The 18,467-nt window shown below is 37.1% G+C and overlaps 1 protein-coding gene across 2 annotated transcripts; it reads left to right on the top strand.

Annotated features, from left to right (window-relative positions):
- The first annotated feature begins 3,579 nt into the window (after positions 1 to 3,579).
- Positions 3,580 to 18,250, top strand: LOC135073974 (clotting factor B-like). 2 transcript variants are annotated; one of them, XM_063968247.1, is made up of 7 exons: positions 3,581 to 4,007; positions 5,614 to 5,799; positions 6,359 to 6,587; positions 7,366 to 7,478; positions 9,780 to 9,938; positions 17,102 to 17,264; positions 17,620 to 18,250. In XM_063968247.1, exons 1-7 carry the CDS (start codon positions 3,780 to 3,782, stop codon positions 17,856 to 17,858), a joined length of 1,317 nt encoding a protein of 438 aa, XP_063824317.1. In that variant the 5' UTR covers positions 3,581 to 3,779; the 3' UTR covers positions 17,859 to 18,250. The 2 variants fall into 2 exon arrangements, with proteins under 2 accessions (XP_063824318.1, XP_063824317.1); XM_063968248.1 differs by lacking the exons at positions 17,102 to 17,264; positions 17,620 to 18,250 and adding an exon at positions 10,612 to 11,210 and having other exon boundaries at positions 3,580 to 4,007.
- Positions 18,251 to 18,467: the final 217 nt, after the last annotated feature.

The raw sequence follows: 18,467 nt of genomic DNA on the forward strand, positions 1-18,467 counted from the left end.
ATTCGTAGAACAGTTAAATGGCGCCATACATTTGGCCCGCAATAAAGCTAAAAGCTCATACAAGACACCCTGTATTTGCATGGGCGCGCAGTTAGCACCGTTCTAAGAAACTCGTATATTGTTGGTAATGTATGACGGTGCACACGTAGGTCGGACATATTTCTTCAGCAAGTTCTAGTAAAAGTGGCTAAATAAATAGTAACAATCTAGCCTAATACTATAAAATTAAATGCAAAAGTTTATTTACTCGTACTTCTCCACGCAAAAAATACTAGACGGATGACATCTTACAGCTTCATTTCCCTAAGAGGAAATTTTCTTTCTGTGCCCATATAGAATTGTGCTCTGTACAGTAGTTCTCGAGTCTACACATCATTGTATAGAATTAGAGTTATTCGTGCACCTGTACTAGCTGTAGACGAATGTTTTTAGCAACCATAGACAGGTCTCTAATATCGATGGCTCCTACGTATACTGGCGTAAGTGAAAAAAGTAAATTTTACAGGAGAGCCATTTTAGTGGCCAGAACCATATTTTTGGGTCATATCTTCTGACCTACTAAAACGAATTTAATGAAATTTCCCATTTAGCCTTAACATGTAATGCTTTTGCTACTGCTGTTATCAATTTTTATATTTTTCTTATATATTTTGAGATTTTACGCATTGCCCTTTTACGTCGGCATATTTCTACAATTTCATGTATATTGTTCAACGTAAAGAGACTTAAATGACAACGTAAATATAATATTTTAAGCGATTACTCTCTTTATTTATGCATGTAATTATTTTAATTGTTATCATGTGCTATATCAATAATAAATCAGTTACAAAAAGTCGTTTAATGTACCGTTTTACGTTTTAACGCAAATACGCCCATATACTGTGCTCGAGATTTAGTTAGGTCTTTTAACATAATGTGTCATATTTTTAAAAAATATAAATAACTTGAAAAAATCGAATTGCCTAAGGCGGGAATTGAACCCACGATGCCTTAGGCAGTTCGATTTTTTCAAGTTATTTATAATTTTCAAATTAGTTTGAGATGCGACTCTTAACGCTAAAAATTAAATAACTATATAATGTGTCATAATTTATAAATAAAACAATTTGCTAAATATTTTCATGGCTTTATTTAAGATTTGGATTATAAAAAATATATGTTTATGTAAGCAACTACTCGTATAGATTGACGAATCGTATGATTGGGCTTTATACGTGGCGTAGTTTTGCACATACGCCTATTTGCCTAAAATTTTATTTTGTATCTAATGGAAAAAAAAATTTTTTTTCTTACTGATGTTATAGATTAGAGCAAAGTGAAATCATTGCTTAAATAATTGGAAAAAGGCGTAAGCGGCAGTTTCGCCCTTATACGTAGGAGCCATCGATATGAAGTACCTACTACTATAATTATCCTAGCTGTAAATATTAGTTTGTAATAGGTAATATTACACTAATATTTTCGTAAGCATTTACAAGTTTGTTAGCAATTGTCTAAATTTAAACAAATAATATGAATAATAAATATTACTTACAAAATGTTTTGTATAGCTGAACCTATGATCTGAGAGCTGAACAAAATGTCATCAAAAAGTTATGATTTATTTGTAAATATTGTTTTATATTTTTTTCTTATAAGTAATTTCATGCTCTCTAAATTGATTTATGGACGCTACGAGCGATATTGTTTTCATTTTCATAAAAACAAACTCGGCAAAACCCCAGATAAAAATCATCCTATTTTTTATGAAGAATAAATAAATGTTATTGTTTTCCTAAGTTACACGACATAATATTGATAAATAAGTCAATTCTTCGTATTCAATTTATGCGAATCATTATTATAATAATTAGTTTCGTTGATAAAAAGAAACGATTCGCCAGAACTATCAGGTCAACGGAACAGATGGGTCATCTGGTCTTCGCCGCGATTGCACAGGATGATGTCATTGTGAAGATATTTTATTTGATTAATAACAGAGGCAATTAGGTGATCTAGTTTATAGTGAATGAGTAATTAATTATATTGGTATGAACATGAATAAATGCGATCCAGTCTTATAAGATTTTCTTTGTAGGCCATTTGGTGATGACATTAATAATTCTAAGGCGCTAGATTTTAGCCCTAAAATCTAAAATTTTTATATAGTATTATATTAGTAGGTTTGTAGCTTAAATTGTTTATTAATTTATGATTTCGTAGATGAAATCTTTAATGATTTCGTATTTTGACGGCTAATAAGTACCTATTGATTGTCAATTTGTGGTTTCAATGACCCAAAAAACAATTTAGATTATAAAACCAAAAATAATTCAAATTGAATTCAATCTCATATTGAACTATTAATTTTATTAAAACTCGAAATCACAACTTCTTTGTATGGAATGTAGGCCTTTTGTTTATAAATATCATTTGCACACCTGAATGTACAAAGATTAAGTAATTTCAGTTCAATATACTGGTCAGTAGGTAACCCTTGAACACTTGTTTACACTATTAACCCGGCGCCAATGACGTGAAAATAATTGCAAAGACGATGACCCCGGGTCATATTGACCCGCATTTCATCGATCATTTTTCAGGAAATTGTACAAGTAATCTTAATTTTAATTACTGTCTATGTATATAGGGTTCTTTACTGAGCTAATAAAACAAAAATAAAACGAATACATGAAACAAATAATGTTTTAGGAATTTTTAAACAAAACATGAAAAAATCATGTATAGAAACACATTTGAGTCTATATTTTTTGTTTTTGGTAAAGATTTTTAGTATTGATAGGAATCAACAATGTTATATAGTGAAAAAGAGATAAAATCAACTTTTTATATGCAGATACAATGAGATCAGTCTTCTACTTCATCATTCAGAGCCATGGAACTGCTGCAACTGGTGCAGTATGTAATCAAATGGTCTGGGCATGTAAATGTGGCATGATGCACTTGCCGGCGTCGTACTAATGCAAGTTTGAGATTATCCGAAGACTGAGTCCACATTACTTGCGTCTTTTTCACATTCGTTGCTATTTCTAAGTTCTGGCTATTACAGCCTGAAATTCTTCAATCTCGGAATTCGACTCTTCCAGCAACGCTACATTCTTCCTGGGTCATTTAACAAAGACATTTTGACTAAAACTTAAAAAAGAACAACATAAGCTAGCACTAAACACAAAATAAGCGAATAAAAGTAAGTCACAAAATCACCGCGCCACCGATGACGCCGGGTCATAATGACCCGTTTTAATTTGAAGTCTGTGTATCTCTCTACGCAAGCGGAGTCACAATACGTTAACTAACGGAATGGATTTAGGGAGGTTCTATCTCCAGCTATACGAACGCTCGAACCACAAAATGGACGCAAAAAAAAATTATGAACGTTTGAAAATGCCTCGGGTCAATATGACCCAGCGTCATTGACGCCGGGTTAATAATCGAATTTCCATTTTAATTAGTCATATAAGTGCCACTGACACAATTTTAAAACAAAACTTTGCATTTTTAACAAAGAAAAATTTGTTTTGCGTAACACTTTGTCTCAAATCTGAGTCACTGAAAACTTTCACTTAAAAGCCGGTGTAATTACAACCGTAACCAGTTTGCGTAACAGACGTCAACCGTTTATGAACGACGTTTTTGAACACGCTGTATAGTGTTTATCGTACTGGTTGCCGCTTGGTTTTTTTATTGTAAATACCCGTGTTTTGGTTGTGATAAAGCAGCTATTTAAAATCGTAGCTCGATTGATACTACACTGTGCGAAAAATATCGAGAGGAATATGGCGTTAAAGTATTTAGCTCTGCTAGTGTTGTGTGTAGTTAAAGTTAATTGTATGGCGTTGAAGGGACCGCCTTTGACTAGGTACGACCCTTGTGGGTTGGGTGTCATACATTTTGACAGACTGATGACAAATTACTGGCAAAGTGTACTGCATTTAGGACTGTACAAGAATTTGCTTGAAGTTGAAATTGAGATTTATTTTGAGAAGAAAGTGACGATCTTTGGGGTGAGTTGTTTTTGAGATTATTACTCTTAAGTGACGTTAAATTGGTTGGTTGTATAACTGTACGGATTAGGAATAGGAAGGTAGGTTTCAAAAAGTGATCATGTAAATTAATATTGAAAACTTTACATAACATCATAAATCCCGTGAAGTGATCATTTTATAGTAAAAAATGCAACATAATAGTTTAAAATATGTTCGTGAATAAATAGGAATCTGTGTTTTCTTTGTTCGTATAGAAAGTAAATGTTTATCGTTCATTAACGAGACGATAGTAACTAAAATAACAGTTCCTCTTTCACAGTGTTTTAAAAATGTGAACTAATTATGAGTGTTTATTTATACAATCCCAATTCTTCTTAATGATAATCTTTTTTTTTGTCGCTGAATGAAAACGTAGAGTACTTAAGTATATTGTTACAACGAATGATATCAAACAACAAAGAAAAATTGTATTATTTATAATACTCATCCATCAATTACTTATGGCTTTGAAACAAGAGCACCCTTGGTATCCATCTACATTTGATAGATAATAAGATGAGATATCGGATAAGATATCCCGTTTTATATAATAATAATGAAGATAGGTAGTACATGGGTAGTACTTTATTTCTACACACGTGTAGTTTGTCTAAAGTAGATGAATGAAGATCGATGCCTATGAAACTTTAGATGTGGACCCATACGTTATATATGTCAACGTGAAATTGTGAACTCTGTCAGTTTACAATATAACGCGTTAGATTGTAAACTAACAGTGGGTTAGGTTAGGTTAGATTGTAATTTAACTACGTCAGATTATAATCTGACAGAATTCACAATTTTACGGTGACATATTATTATATTTACTTACTTACCCATCGGATCCATATGTCAATTATGGTCGCTTACTATGGGCCTCATAAGAAGGCTCAAGGTCACCCAAAGGGCGATGGAGCGGGCTATGCTCGGAGTTTCCCTGCGTGATCGAATCAGAAATGAGGAGATCCGTAGGAGAACCAAAGTAACCGACATAGCTCGCAGAATTGCTAAAATCAAGTGGCAGTGGGCGGGGCACATAGCTCGTAGAGACGATGGCCGTTGGGGCAGGAAAGTTCTCGAGTGGCGACCACGGGCTGGAAAACGTAGCGTGGGCAGGCCTCCTACTAGGTGGACCGACGATCTGGTAAGGGTCGCGGGAAGAGCCTGGATGCGGGCAGCGCAGGACCGTTCATTGTGGAAAACCTTGGGGGAGGCCTTTGTCCAGCAGTGGACGTCATTTGGCTGAAACGAACGAACGAACTTACCCATCATTACATCAAGATCTTAGATTATGTATTCTACTACTTTTGTAGTCTAGTACGGGACTATTCCCACCGCTGCAACTCCTGTGTAGCCAAGATCTACAGCTTGACCGCCAATAAAAACCCAACCAGTGAAGGTCAAGTTTGTCCCGGGGGAAAGTAAAACTGTCATTGGACACCCTTTTTTTGCATCCTTATTTGCAGAAAAAATGGTTTTTTATTACTAAAGAGTTTGTATACGCCTCTAGGTTGTCCAAGTCTTAGATTGTATCCTTATGCAAAGAATCAATAGAACAATCAATAGATTTACTTTAACATTTCAGGTATCTCACAACTCAAGCGTCCTATCATTAGGAGAACATGGATTCCGTATCCAGCCAAGAGGGCCGGTTCCTCAGCAGTTCAAGTTCTACATGATCCTGGAGGGTCTGGGAGAGAACGAACCGGACGTCCCAACTGTCACAAAGTTCACTTTAAATAATGTCACTCTGTGCAGTGCCGATATTAAGGTATGGATTCTGAATCGAATGCCTAAAAATATAGTCCTAGTTTAGCCTGTTCGTAGCCTCCATAATTGGTTCCTCAACGTAAATGACTTTGATTCAAAATTCTGGAATATATCAGCAGATACACGACAACGTCGACAACCGCTGCTGAACATAGGCCTCACTTAGTGATTTCCATATTTTTTTTTAATGAGTGCTATATATTGACCAGTCATGGCAGTGGCCTGCATTTAGAGTTTCTCTACATTCGTTAGTTCGTTGGTTTCAGTCAAATGACGTCCACTGCTGGACAAAGGCCTTCCCCTAGGATTTCCATAACGACCAGATTTCCATTCCCCAGCCTAGATTGTCAGTTCTCTACATTAAGTAACAAGAAGGCTCCGTGAAGGAAGGATTCAGGAACTTGCGAGCCTGATTGAACCATGCAGACGGTTAAAATAATCTGGACCAATTATTGTAATGATTCCAGCAAATCTTTGACCATTTTTTAAAAGCATGGAAATTGATCACAGGATTTTATCTAAACATTCTTCAGGGAATTATCCATCGTCTTATGTTGCAGAAAAACCAAACAGTAGAATCACTGGATGTCACAAAGAAAGACGAGAAGCACCACAAACATATCTGCGGGAGACGGTCTCTGGACCACACCGAACTGGTCTCCGTGAGGACCGAGGCTAAAGCCGGAGACTGGCCGTGGCATGTTGCCATCTTCATAAAAGACCTCGCTTCTAACACAATGTCTTACTATTGCGGAGGGAATATTATATCGAAGACCGCTATAGTTACAGGTAAAGATTTGTTTTTGTTATTTTTTATAAGATTAACATCTAAACCATCCTCTAGAGTAGGGGTTCTCAAAGTGTACGGCGCCCTGGTGTGCCGTATTAGAAAGTAAAGAGGGGTGCCGTGGTGAGACAATCCTTTATGTCGCGATGGTGCTTGAAAACCGTTTGATAGAAGCCTTACCCCTCCAACATCTTTGCCCGCCCATCTTTCGACTGTATCTTTTTCAAAGCGTAGGGCGCCGTGACAAAATACTAAATTTTAAGTTCGCCGCGGGATGAAAAAGATTGGGAACCCCTGCTCTAGAGAAGTAGGTAATCATTTAGGATATTAATCAAAGAACCAGCCCACAGGTAAAATACTCGCTGACCCTTTGATTGTGACCTGCGATCATTGACTTATGTTGAGTGCATACAGAATAAGACAATTTGGTAGACTGGCAAAGTCACATAATATTATTATTATGCACTCGACAGCACATTAGACTATACATTTGTGTTGGAAAATAGCTTCTATTGCAACTACAGTAGAATCCATTTAGTACGACGTAGCTTTTAACGAGCGACCGCTTTTAGCGACGCATATTTTTTGTTGATTTCTTGAGAAATACATAACGTAAAAAATGACTTCTTTAGTACAACGTCCGGATATTATAGTACGACGCAATATCATTGGTCCTTTGAGCGTCGTTACAATAGGATTCTACTGTACACAAAATGCCAGCATATCACACCATATTTAGCTTGATGAAAAATGCAGAAACTAATCTATTTTTTGTTGCAGCTGGTCACTGCGTCATCAAGGATGGTCAAAGGGTGACAGCAGATAGGATTGTGGTTGTAGCGGGAACAAATAATCATAAGGAAGTGGGGCAGATTGGCAGACAAAGTCTTCCTGTGAGTACATATAGTCCAGTCAATGAATGCCTTAACGACGGTGTAGAGAGAAATCCATGGAACACAATTTCTGACCTCGGGACTTTATTTAGACTAGTTAGGAGGTGAACATAGCAAAAGTCCCCGCCCTTAGCCCTTAAGCCGGCGGGGAGAGGGGGGTTTAAAGGTACCACTTTTCGGTTTTTCGCTTAATCCTCGGAAACTATGCGTCCTAGTGACATGACTACTATGAACCAAAAAAAGATTATTCAATTTTCTACAGATGAGATAGTCAAGTTTTTCTATATCTTGTATAGTTTTCGCGACATCTGCTCTAGAAGGTCTGTAATATTGGAAATTTTATTTTTGTCTTACATGTTCCCATCAGGAGAAAATCGACTAAATCAACATTGAGCTAATATTCTAGACATGCGGGAGCATGTTAAGCCTAGTTCCAGTGAGGGGACTGCACCGTGCGTATATTTAGACGAACTACTTGGAGCCACTTTTGACTCCTCATCACTCAAAAGGTACTGTGCATTAACACTTCAAATTTGGCTAATGTGTTGAGACTTGCAAGATAAACATCAGCTTCAAATTTCATAAATATACCTCAAACGGTTATTTAGGTATTGACGTTCAAAAATCGACATTTAGGGCACTAAAATCTATCTATCACCTGTGAAATATTAAAATTTACTGATTTTTTATTTGTTCCTTTGTATTTACACAACTACCTATCTGGATGCCAAATTTAAACCTTCAAGGTCATCTGGAAGTGGCTAGAATTTGGTCATAAAGGTCAGCCATGTAGATTTTTGGACGTCAATACCCAAAGAACCGTTTGAGGTATGCTTATGAAATTTGAAGCTGATGTTTTACTTGCAAGTCTCAACAGATGAGCCAAATTTGAAGTGTTAATGCACAGTACTTTTTGAGTGATGAGGAGTCAAAAGTGGCTCCAAGTGGTTGGTCTAAATATACGCACGGTGCAGTCCCCTCCCTGGAACTAGGCTTAACATGCTCACGCATGTCTAGAATATTAGCTCAATGTTGATTTAGTCGATTTTCTAATGATGGGAACATGTAAGACAAAAATAAAATTTCTAATATTACAGACCTTCTAGAGCAGATGCCGCGAAAACTATACAAGATATAGAAAAACTTGACTATCTCACCTGTAGAAAATTGAATAAGCTTCTTTTGGTTCACAGTAGTCATGTCACTAGGACGCATAGTTTCCGAGGATTAAGCGAAAAACCGAAAAGTGGTACCTTTAAACTCCCCTCTCTCCGGCGGCTCAAGGGCTAGGGGCGGGGACTTTTGCTATGTTCACCTCCTAACTAGTCTAAATAAAGTCCCGAGGTCAAAAATTGTGTTCCACGGATTTCCATCTATAATGCTTTATTGACTGGACTAATAGCCGTATTTTATTATTATTTTTTTACAAGCTTTTTATTGACTTCACTTGTTAGTATGTGTGGGACAAATCTTGCAACTGAATTTAAGACCAGCTCTCCTCAACCGATTGAGCTGAAATTTGGTATACTTATGTAAGTACGATGACAATGCAATATTATGGTACCATTGAGCTGGTCTGATGATGGAGTCGGGAGGTGGCCATAGGAACTCCTAAACAAAACGGCGGAAACTCATCGAGTTTGGGTTCGTTGGATTTGTTTTTTCGAGCACTTTAGTGTTAGATAATGTCCAGGGTCCTGAGATTAAGATATAACTAAAAATTGTAAAATAAAATTATAATAAAAATAAACTTTTTTAAAAACAAGCTTTTATTCTGAATCTCGAAAGCTTGTAGCGCAAACAGAGAAAAAGAGGAATAAATTCCATGCGCGATAGAAACTTTCGAAATTCAGAATAAAAACTTGTTTTTAAAAATTTAATTTTTATTATAATTTGTTAGTGTTTTAACCATCATTATGGCAGCATATATTTTCTTAGGCTGAGTTGCACCATTTTATTTTAACTTTAACAATCGTCAAATATCGGTAAAACTCCATACAAAAAGCACTGGTTATCGTTTTAAGTATTTACGGTTTAAGTTAGGTGGTGTAACTCAGCCTTAGTTCGTATTTTTGTAGAGTTTAACGACAGGTCTGGAAGTGAAAATCAGTCTAGTTTAGTAACAACACTAACAACGTATTTTTTGTTTGTCGTGGAAATCCTTAGGGGAGACATTTGTCCAGCAGTGGACGTCATTTGGCTGAAACGAACGAACTTTCAAAATAATTTAAGTTTTACTGAGTAGGTATGTAAAGATTGGCAAATACGTCTTCTTGTAAGTGAAAAACATTTTTATTTCAGGTAAAAGAAGTGGTCCTCCATCCAAACTACGACGGTCAAGCTACCTCCGACGTGGCCATCCTAAAAGTGGACAGGTTCAAATACACGGCATACGTCCAGCCTATTTGTGTTTGGGGTCCTGTGTACGATAAGCAGAATCTGATCGGCCGACATGCCACGGTAAATAAATAAATAACTACTTATCTAAGTACTTTTGATAGTTAGGTATCATCACGTCAATGCAATGAGAGCTATCGTTTTAGCGCTCACCTTATGAACGTCAAGATGACGGGAACTTCTTATTTGAAACAGACGTTGCCATCTTTTTTTTTACTCATTAGCACTTATTTATAACCTACAAATATAATTTTGGTACTTTCTTAGTCGAGACGTTATTAAAGGTTAATACTGATCCCGTTGGTGCTTCTGTAGAAAGGTCCTGTCACTCAGTAGTGGCTTAGATAGTTGCGCCCACTGGTGGTCGCTGGAGTGGTAGAAGAAATTACTTACCAGGATAACGGAATTGGAAAGTAAGGTCCTGTTCGCGCGCGGGCAACTGGCCTTGGAGCGGGCGACGTTGTGAAAGCCTGAAAGGTGCCGGGAGCGACGACGGCGGCGCGTGAAGGCGATCCCATACTTGGATCCCATACATACATAAAAACATAGCTTGTTGGGGCTTTGTTTTTACATTCAAATTACAATAACTTTAATACAGTCCATTCTCGTTAGGTCTCGTCCTTAGGTCCTGGATAGAAGAACATCGGCTGTTTTGACCGCTTCAAGAGGATTGAATACATCCGACAGCACTTCTGGCAGAGATTTTCTCATAAGTACCTACATTTCCTTGCTTCAGCAAAAAACCAAGTGGTCCACTTCTTCTGGCCAGCTCACTGAAGGAATGCTTGTGCTTGTTCGGGACAAGGCGCCACCACCGTTAAATTGGGCCTTGGGTCGCGTGGTGCGCACCTATCCTGGGCCCGACGGCGTTACCAGAGTCGCCGATATAAAAACGAGGAGAGGCTACATGACAAGAGGGTTCAACAACATTTGCCCTCTTCCCCTTGAAGAGGTCAAGGGGCAGGAGGATGTTCCCGCGCGGGCAACTGGCCTTGGAGCGGGCGACGTAGTGACAGGTGCCGGGAGCGACGACGGCGGCGCGTGAAGGCGATCCCATACTTTGCTACCGACGCGCACGACACTCATACTTACGCATAGCACATTCATTGTTTACCTATTGTTGTGGCTTTGTTATTATGTTTAAGCCTCAAGTCTTGTCACATGCTAATAACTAATAATGTTGAGCACAATAACGATAGATTTTTATAATTTACAAAGGGAACCTAGGAAGTTACTAGATTGCGAACTCAATCAACTAACTTTATTGATTTCATCAAAGTTACTAAAAATTTCGTTTAGTTAGTTACTTAATGTTAACATCGCTATCTATCTACGATTATACTTCATGCTTCGTTCTCGAGATTAGCATATTAAACACTTGTAGTAACGTGTAGCACTCACCATTCCACAACACTATTTGAGAATTTTTATTTCACACTTTTTTTTTTTTTTTTTTGTCGGGTAACTCGATTTTTCCCTTCCCAATAACTTCATTCCGCCATTTTCACCATTCGTGTTCCAGTGCTTTGCCGTTCCACACGCGCTCGTCGTAATAAAAAGTGAAAGTTAAAAGTGAAAGTTATACACGTCACCACTAGTATTAGTTCATTTGTTTATTACGGAAAAATATGCCGAAACGTAAAAGTAATAACGATTGTGATCGCATACAACGAAAAATTAGGAAGTTGGAGAAAAAATTAGCGCGCAAAAGGCGCCGTCGACGTCATAGCCGTTCCGATGAGGAGTTATCGTCATCTTCTTCATCACGTCGATCGTCGTTAAATAAACAAGGTACTTACACTACTATTATTCACGTCGAAACAAGTATGATAGACCTTTGAATTATGCAGTAATATACGTAGTTCTTATAATTATTATCGTAATACAATATTATGATATTTTATATTTTGACTTACCCAATTTACCTACATATAAAAATAATTTATTATTAATGTACATTTACATTAAATGCCTGAAATATTAGTACTGCGGGCAGTACAGTGGGACTGTCTCTTTACTTTTAACAGGTTATTTTCTTACAAGTACATAATATTATGAAATATCAGTTTGCGGACAGTACTTGCTATGCCCTGGGACTGTCTCTTACTGCGAAATAGTAATTGTTAAATATATTAATTGTGGTTTGCGGACAGTACATGTTATAAATAACTAGGGACTGTCTCTTGCCGTGAATTCTACCTACTTAGCTTTACGTGCTCTGCGGACAGTACGTGTTACTTTAACTGGGGACTGTCTCTCAGCACAGTGGCTTAGAAGTGGTATGTCTTTTCAGACTACGACTACATCAGGTTGACTGATGATGAGGATGCGTATGTAGATCTACCCGCGCCACAGTCGGAAACCGATGGAAGGCCACCAGAATCTGGTGATGAGAACAAAACTGAAATGACTTCGTCAATACCCTCTGCCGTAACAGTTCCATCGAATAATGTCGTTCCATCGACTTCGACGACTACGGAACCTTCCACGTCAGCCGAACCAGTGGCAGTTGCAGTCGAAGACTCCTCCAACTTAGACAACGATCTATTGGACATACTGGGGATTGATCCCACCACTGATAAGAAATACGGTAAAGATTTACACAAAGATCTTTCCGTTAGATTACAACATTGGACCACTGTTGGTCTTGACAAGGACCTTAAAAAGGAGTTAAAAGATAGATATTTAACGCCCGGAAATTGCAAATTGATTGATCCACCAATTTTGAATGCAGAAATGAAAGCTGCTATTTCTGACATCAATGTTAAGCGTGATAAGGCTATTGAAGCTAAACAGAAGGTACTTACCTCTGCTATAGTCTGTCTAGGAGAAGCTATTACGCTTCTTTTACCATCTAAAGACAAGGATATCAATCTTATAAAGTTGCTGATGGACGCAATTCGAATAATTTGTGAATGCCAACATAGTGACAGTGCCACGCGAAGAAATTTTGTTATGGGTGGTCTTAAAAAAGAAATCAAAGAGCAGCTGCAAAACACCAATATAGACAAGTTTCTTTTTGGCGAAAATTTAGCCGAAACTTTGAAGTCAGCAAAAACAATTTGCAAAACTGGTACAGATTTAAAACCACCTGCACCTAAGAACCCTATTAAGAAACCAACGACCTCTAATTCCACTAGGAATTTAAACTGGCAGAATCCGGGTCCGAGCCGCAGGCCAACGGGTCCACCAAGGATGAGGCAGCCTGCATCGACCTCGACACACAGTCGGCCCAACAGCTCATCAAAGCCGTCGCAGCATCATCAGCAGCGACCGGGCTACAATCGTCGCTAGACTCGGTAAAAACCGCAGGTAGACTAAGCGCATTTTACGATCAGTGGCAAATGGTTACAAAAGATCCAGTCGTTCTTTCATATATTAATGGCTACGAAATCCCTTTTTCGAGGCCTCCAGTTCAATCTTTCCAACCTATTAATAGGAAATATTCCGAGTCGGAAAGAATTCTTTTTATTGAGGCCATTGATAAGTTATTAATAACAGGAGCAATATCGAAGTGCTGTGCCCATCAGGACCAGTATTTATCAAATATTTTTTTAATACCCAAGCCAAATGGCACAATGCGATTTATTTTGAATCTGAAGTCTTTAAATAAATTTATTGATACGAATCATTTCAAATTGGAGGACTTGAGGACTGTTTTAAAACTTGTGTCAATAGATAGTTATTTATGTAAAATCGACATAAAGGACGCGTACTTTTTAATCAAAATACATGAGGATTATCGCAAGTACCTCAGGTTCCAATTTGAAGATTCTTTATTTGAATTTAATGTTCTTCCATTCGGATTGAACACCGCTCCATATGTATTTACGAAGGTCATGAAACCGGTTGTAAAATTGTTGAGAACCGCTGGACATATGTCAACCATTTACTTAGACGATTTGTGTTTAATAGGACATGACTTTTGGACATGTCTTGAAAATTTGCAAGAAACTAAAAGTCTGCTCACAGCTTTGGGCTTTATCATCAATGATGAAAAAAGTAGCCAAGAACCATCACAGACTTGCACATTTTTAGGATATGTTATAGATACAAAAAAATTCCAGGTCACCTTGCCAAAAGAAAAAGTTTTAAAAATTGAATCGGAATTAACAAAATTTTCAAAGATTAAATGCTGTAAAATTAGAACCTTTGCCAGTTTTGTAGGACTATTGACATCAGCTTGCCCAGCTGTAGAATATGGGTGGCTTTATACGAAACTTTTTGAAAGATGTAAATATCTTAATCTAAAAAATACACTTAATTATGATAAAATTATGTCCATACCAAGGACATTAGATTCGGATATTGACTGGTGGAAATGTTCTATCCACCATGCGAGTTGCAAAATTAAGGTTGACAAGTATGACCTGGAAATTTTTTCGGATGCCTCAACAACGGGGTGGGGTATAGCATGTGGTAATCAGAGAGCTAGCGGTCTTTGGAGTTTAGAAGAAAGCAGGCAGCACATAAATTTCTTAGAAATCATGGCCGCTTTTATTGGCCTAAAAATATTTGCCAAACATCTTTCCAACTGTCAAATCCTCCTTCGCATTGATAATACCACTGCTATTTCCTACATTAACCGTATGGGAGGTATCCAGTTTCCACACTTGACAGAAGTTACAAAACAACTCTGGCAGTGGTGCGAGTCCCATGGTTTGTTTGTGTTTGCTTCATACATTCGCTCATCGGAAAATGTAATCGCCGATGCAGAGTCAAGGCGAATCCATCCCGACATTGAGTGGCAACTTGCAGACTATGCATATAATGAAATAGTTCATAAATTAGGCACCCCAAATATAGATTTATTTGCAAGTCGAGCTAACAAAAAATGTGCCATCTATGCCTCTTGGCATAGAGACCCGGATGCGTACGCCATAAATGCGTTTACAATTTCGTGGTCAAGTTATTATTTTTATGCGTTTCCTCCCTTTACAATGATCTTAAAATCCTTAAGAAAGATCATTTCTGACAAAGCCAGGGGTATAATGGTTGTACCGCAATGGCCTGCGCAACCGTGGTATCCACTTTTTAAACAACTTTTAGTGTCAGAACTTATAGTATTCAAAGCGGCAGAGAATTTAATTATATCAAATGATTGCAGTCGCCGCCGCCCCATGCACACAACGATTACCCTGGTGGCAGGAGTCTTGTCCGGGAGGCGATGATAAGAAGAGGAATCCCACTTGAATCATTGGACATTATATTAAATTCTCTGTCAGAAAACTCGTATAAACAATACGAAGGGTGCTATAAAAAGTGGTTCACTTATTGTAATGAGAATAAGTTGAACATTTATGAAGTATCGATTCCGGATATAATTAAATTTTTCACTGTCGTGTACAATGAGGGAGCTCAATACGGTACATTAAATTCATATAGGTCAGCTTTGGCATGAATAATGCAAAATAACATTTCTGATAATCAATGCATTAAAAGATTTTTCAAAGGGGTTTTCCGCTCTAGGCCATCAAAACCTAAATATAACGAAACTTGGGATACATCTCTGGTATTAAATTATCTTGGTAAATGGTACCCTAACGAAGGACTGAATAATTCACAAATTTCAAAAAAGCTTATTACTCTTTTAGCCCTTGTCACTGCACATAGAGTGCAAACATTTTCTAAAATTAAAATTAGTAACATACATGTAAATGAACAGGAAATCAAAATCAAAATCCCAGATTTGATAAAGACATCCAAGCCTGGATCAGCTCAACCGTTACTGGTCTTACCATTTTTTAATGAACGACCAGAGATTTGTCCCGCAAAAAGTTTGCTTTCTTATATTGAATTAACTAATTGTTATAGAGAGAATCATGATTATCTGTTTTTAAGTCTTCATAGACCTCATAATCCCGTTGGTACACAAACCCTATCTAGATGGATTAAGGATGTCTTATCCTTAAGTGGAATTGATACTTCTACGTTCACTGCGCATAGCACCCGACACGCAGCGACATCAGCGGCAAAAAGGCTTGGAATTAATATTGATCAAATCAGAAAATCTGCGGGTTGGAGCCCTAGCTCCCATACTTTTGCCAAGTTTTATAATAGGCCAATTGTTAATAATATGTCAGATAATTGTATGGCCAGAACTATATTGAATGATTCAACAAATAAGTAAACTAATTGTTTTTTGTTTTCTAAAGTTTCAACATAAATAATGATTATATATAGCCTTTCATTTACATATTTTACGACTATGTCTCTAAATATCTACAAGTGTTTAATATGCTAATCTCGAGAACGAAGCATGAAGTATAATTAGAGATTAAACGAACTTACCTGTAAGTGAAGTTCTATCCTAATTATACGAAGGCTTCGTTCGAAGAGATTAGCAACCCTCCCACCCAATCGCTGTCTCTCTTACCCTTTAAAGTCGTAAAATATAAACGGCATAACTCTAAACTGAATGATGAAAATGGCGGAATGAAGTTATTGGGAAGGGAAAAATCGAGTTACCCGACAAAAAAAAAAAAAAAAAAGTGTGAAATAAAAATTCTCAAATAGTGTTGTGGAATGGTGAGTGCTACACGTTACTACAAGTGTTTAATATGCTAATCTCTTCGAACGAAGCCTTCGTATAATTAGGATAGAACTTCACTTACAGGTAAGTTCGTTTAATCTCTAAGTATAATGTTTGCCTTGTAAGGTTCTAGACCAGAACAACATTTTTTTGTGTACAAAATAATCAAATTATATTATTATAATATGGTCTCGTTTTATATAAAAATAATAAACAAGATTACTGATACTATTTTAAATCCAGTTTGACCACCTTTTACGACATAGGTACGCTTATGCAGTTTATACCTAATAATATGCAATAGTAGAAATAAAACAATTTCTTTTTTATAGCAGTTTATTTATTTTATTTACACTTCTCCACTAATATTAAAAAGAGGAAAAACTTTGTTTGTTTGTATTGAATAGCCTCCGAAACTGGACTGATTTAAAAAAATCTTTCACTATTATAGATCGTTTCATCCACGAAGACGCGCCCCACCATTCTTTCGCTAATGTGTTATCGGTACACGCTAAATTATCCATGAGTGCACACACACACTACAATAATGACGCTCGGATTGCTCGGATCAAACTCCCCGCAACTCGCGCTTCGACCAAAAATTGGTGTGGCGCGTCTTCGTGGATGAAACGATCTATAGAATCCTACATTTGACTTTGACTTTGCCTCCCTCATTAACCTCAACTTTTTTCAGGTGGTCGGTTTCGGTCATGACGTAGACAACAATCCCTCGGACGTGTTGAGGGCTGCCTACATCATGGTGCAGAACGACACCACCTGCGTGGACTACTCTCCAAGCATCTACAAGGACCTCCTTAACGAGTTCACCTTCTGCGCTGGATATGGACCTACTTCTGGTAAGATTTAGTTGTTTGCTATTACAGGCGTTTACATAATTTACATGGTTAAAATAGCCTATTATAAACTTACTGAGGAGTTTATAGAATCCTATCCGAGTAATAACATGTATGGCATTAGCTTACATTATGTACTAATTTATAATAATCCACTAACTAAATAATAATTAATAAACAGCTGTTATTTGATAGATATCTTTATACTCGAACCTTCGGACTTATAGTGGTGACTTTATAGGTGATACCAAGAATCAATGAAACTGCCCTAAGGCACACCTAATGCTCAATATGTTCAATAAAAATATTTACAAGAACATTATTACAATAGTGTAATCCGTTAAAATTTTAATTACAGGTAACAACCCTAGAAACGGCGACAGTGGAGGTGGACTAGTCGTTCCAGTCATGCAGCTGGACCACAAAGTGAGCTGGTTCCTCCGGGGGGTCCTGTCCAAATGTGGCGTGGCCCCCGGCCATACGGAGTGTGACCCCCGCTACTACGTCGTATATACTGACGTTGGCCCCCACTATGGCTGGATATACCACCACTCGGGCTTGGTTTTTGGAACCAATGTTCTTTCTGACCACGCTTAAAGTTATGAGATGTGTTCTAACTGTAACAAAAAGTAGGTACATTAATTAAGAAATGAATTAGAAAGCATTTATTACGGACTTGTACCATTGTGATATTATATTAGGCTAGTTCATCCAAATACGCCATAAATTTTCTTATGGTGCTCTATTATTAGGAAAATGTTATCTTTAATTTTAATAGTTTGTAACATACAATAACATTTTCAGTTTACCTATGTAAAAATTAAATATACAATAAATAAAAGGACAGAAATGTCACAAAACAAAAATACATATTGTAGAGCTCATATTAAATTAAGCTTAGACATTGTATTATATTTAAGTACCTAATTGTAAAATGTAAACTATAGTACCTAAGCAAATACATAAAATATACGCAATACTGAAAGAAAGTTGAGTTTTAGTAGAGAACGATGAAGTAGACGGGACCTTCGAGAAGTACATAAAGCTAGTTGTAGTAAAAAATAATTTGCTTAATATCATTTTCAACCGACTTCAAAAAAAGGAGGAGGTTCTCAATTCGACCCGTATGTTTTATAATTAGCTCTACTATACATTTACTTGCATCTGTATTATCTTCTAAACATATCTTTGAAACATACGCTCGTA

This window comes from Ostrinia nubilalis, chromosome 8 (assembly GCF_963855985.1).
Source record: "Ostrinia nubilalis chromosome 8, ilOstNubi1.1, whole genome shotgun sequence".
Classification (NCBI taxonomy): domain Eukaryota; kingdom Metazoa; phylum Arthropoda; class Insecta; order Lepidoptera; family Crambidae; genus Ostrinia; species Ostrinia nubilalis.

What these genes read in the sequence shown, in the direction of transcription:
- LOC135073974 (XM_063968247.1), top strand. Translation starts at nt 3,780, where the DNA reads ATGGCGTTAAAGTATTTAGCTCTGCTAGTGTTGTGTGTAGTTAAAGTT. An exon ending in AGAAAGTGACGATCTTTGGG is followed by an intron (nt 4,008 to 5,613) that starts GTGAGTTGTTTT and finishes TTAACATTTCAG; the next exon opens with GTATCTCACAACTCAAGCGT. An exon ending in GAAGACCGCTATAGTTACAG is followed by an intron (nt 6,588 to 7,365) that starts GTAAAGATTTGT and finishes TTTTTGTTGCAG; the next exon opens with CTGGTCACTGCGTCATCAAG.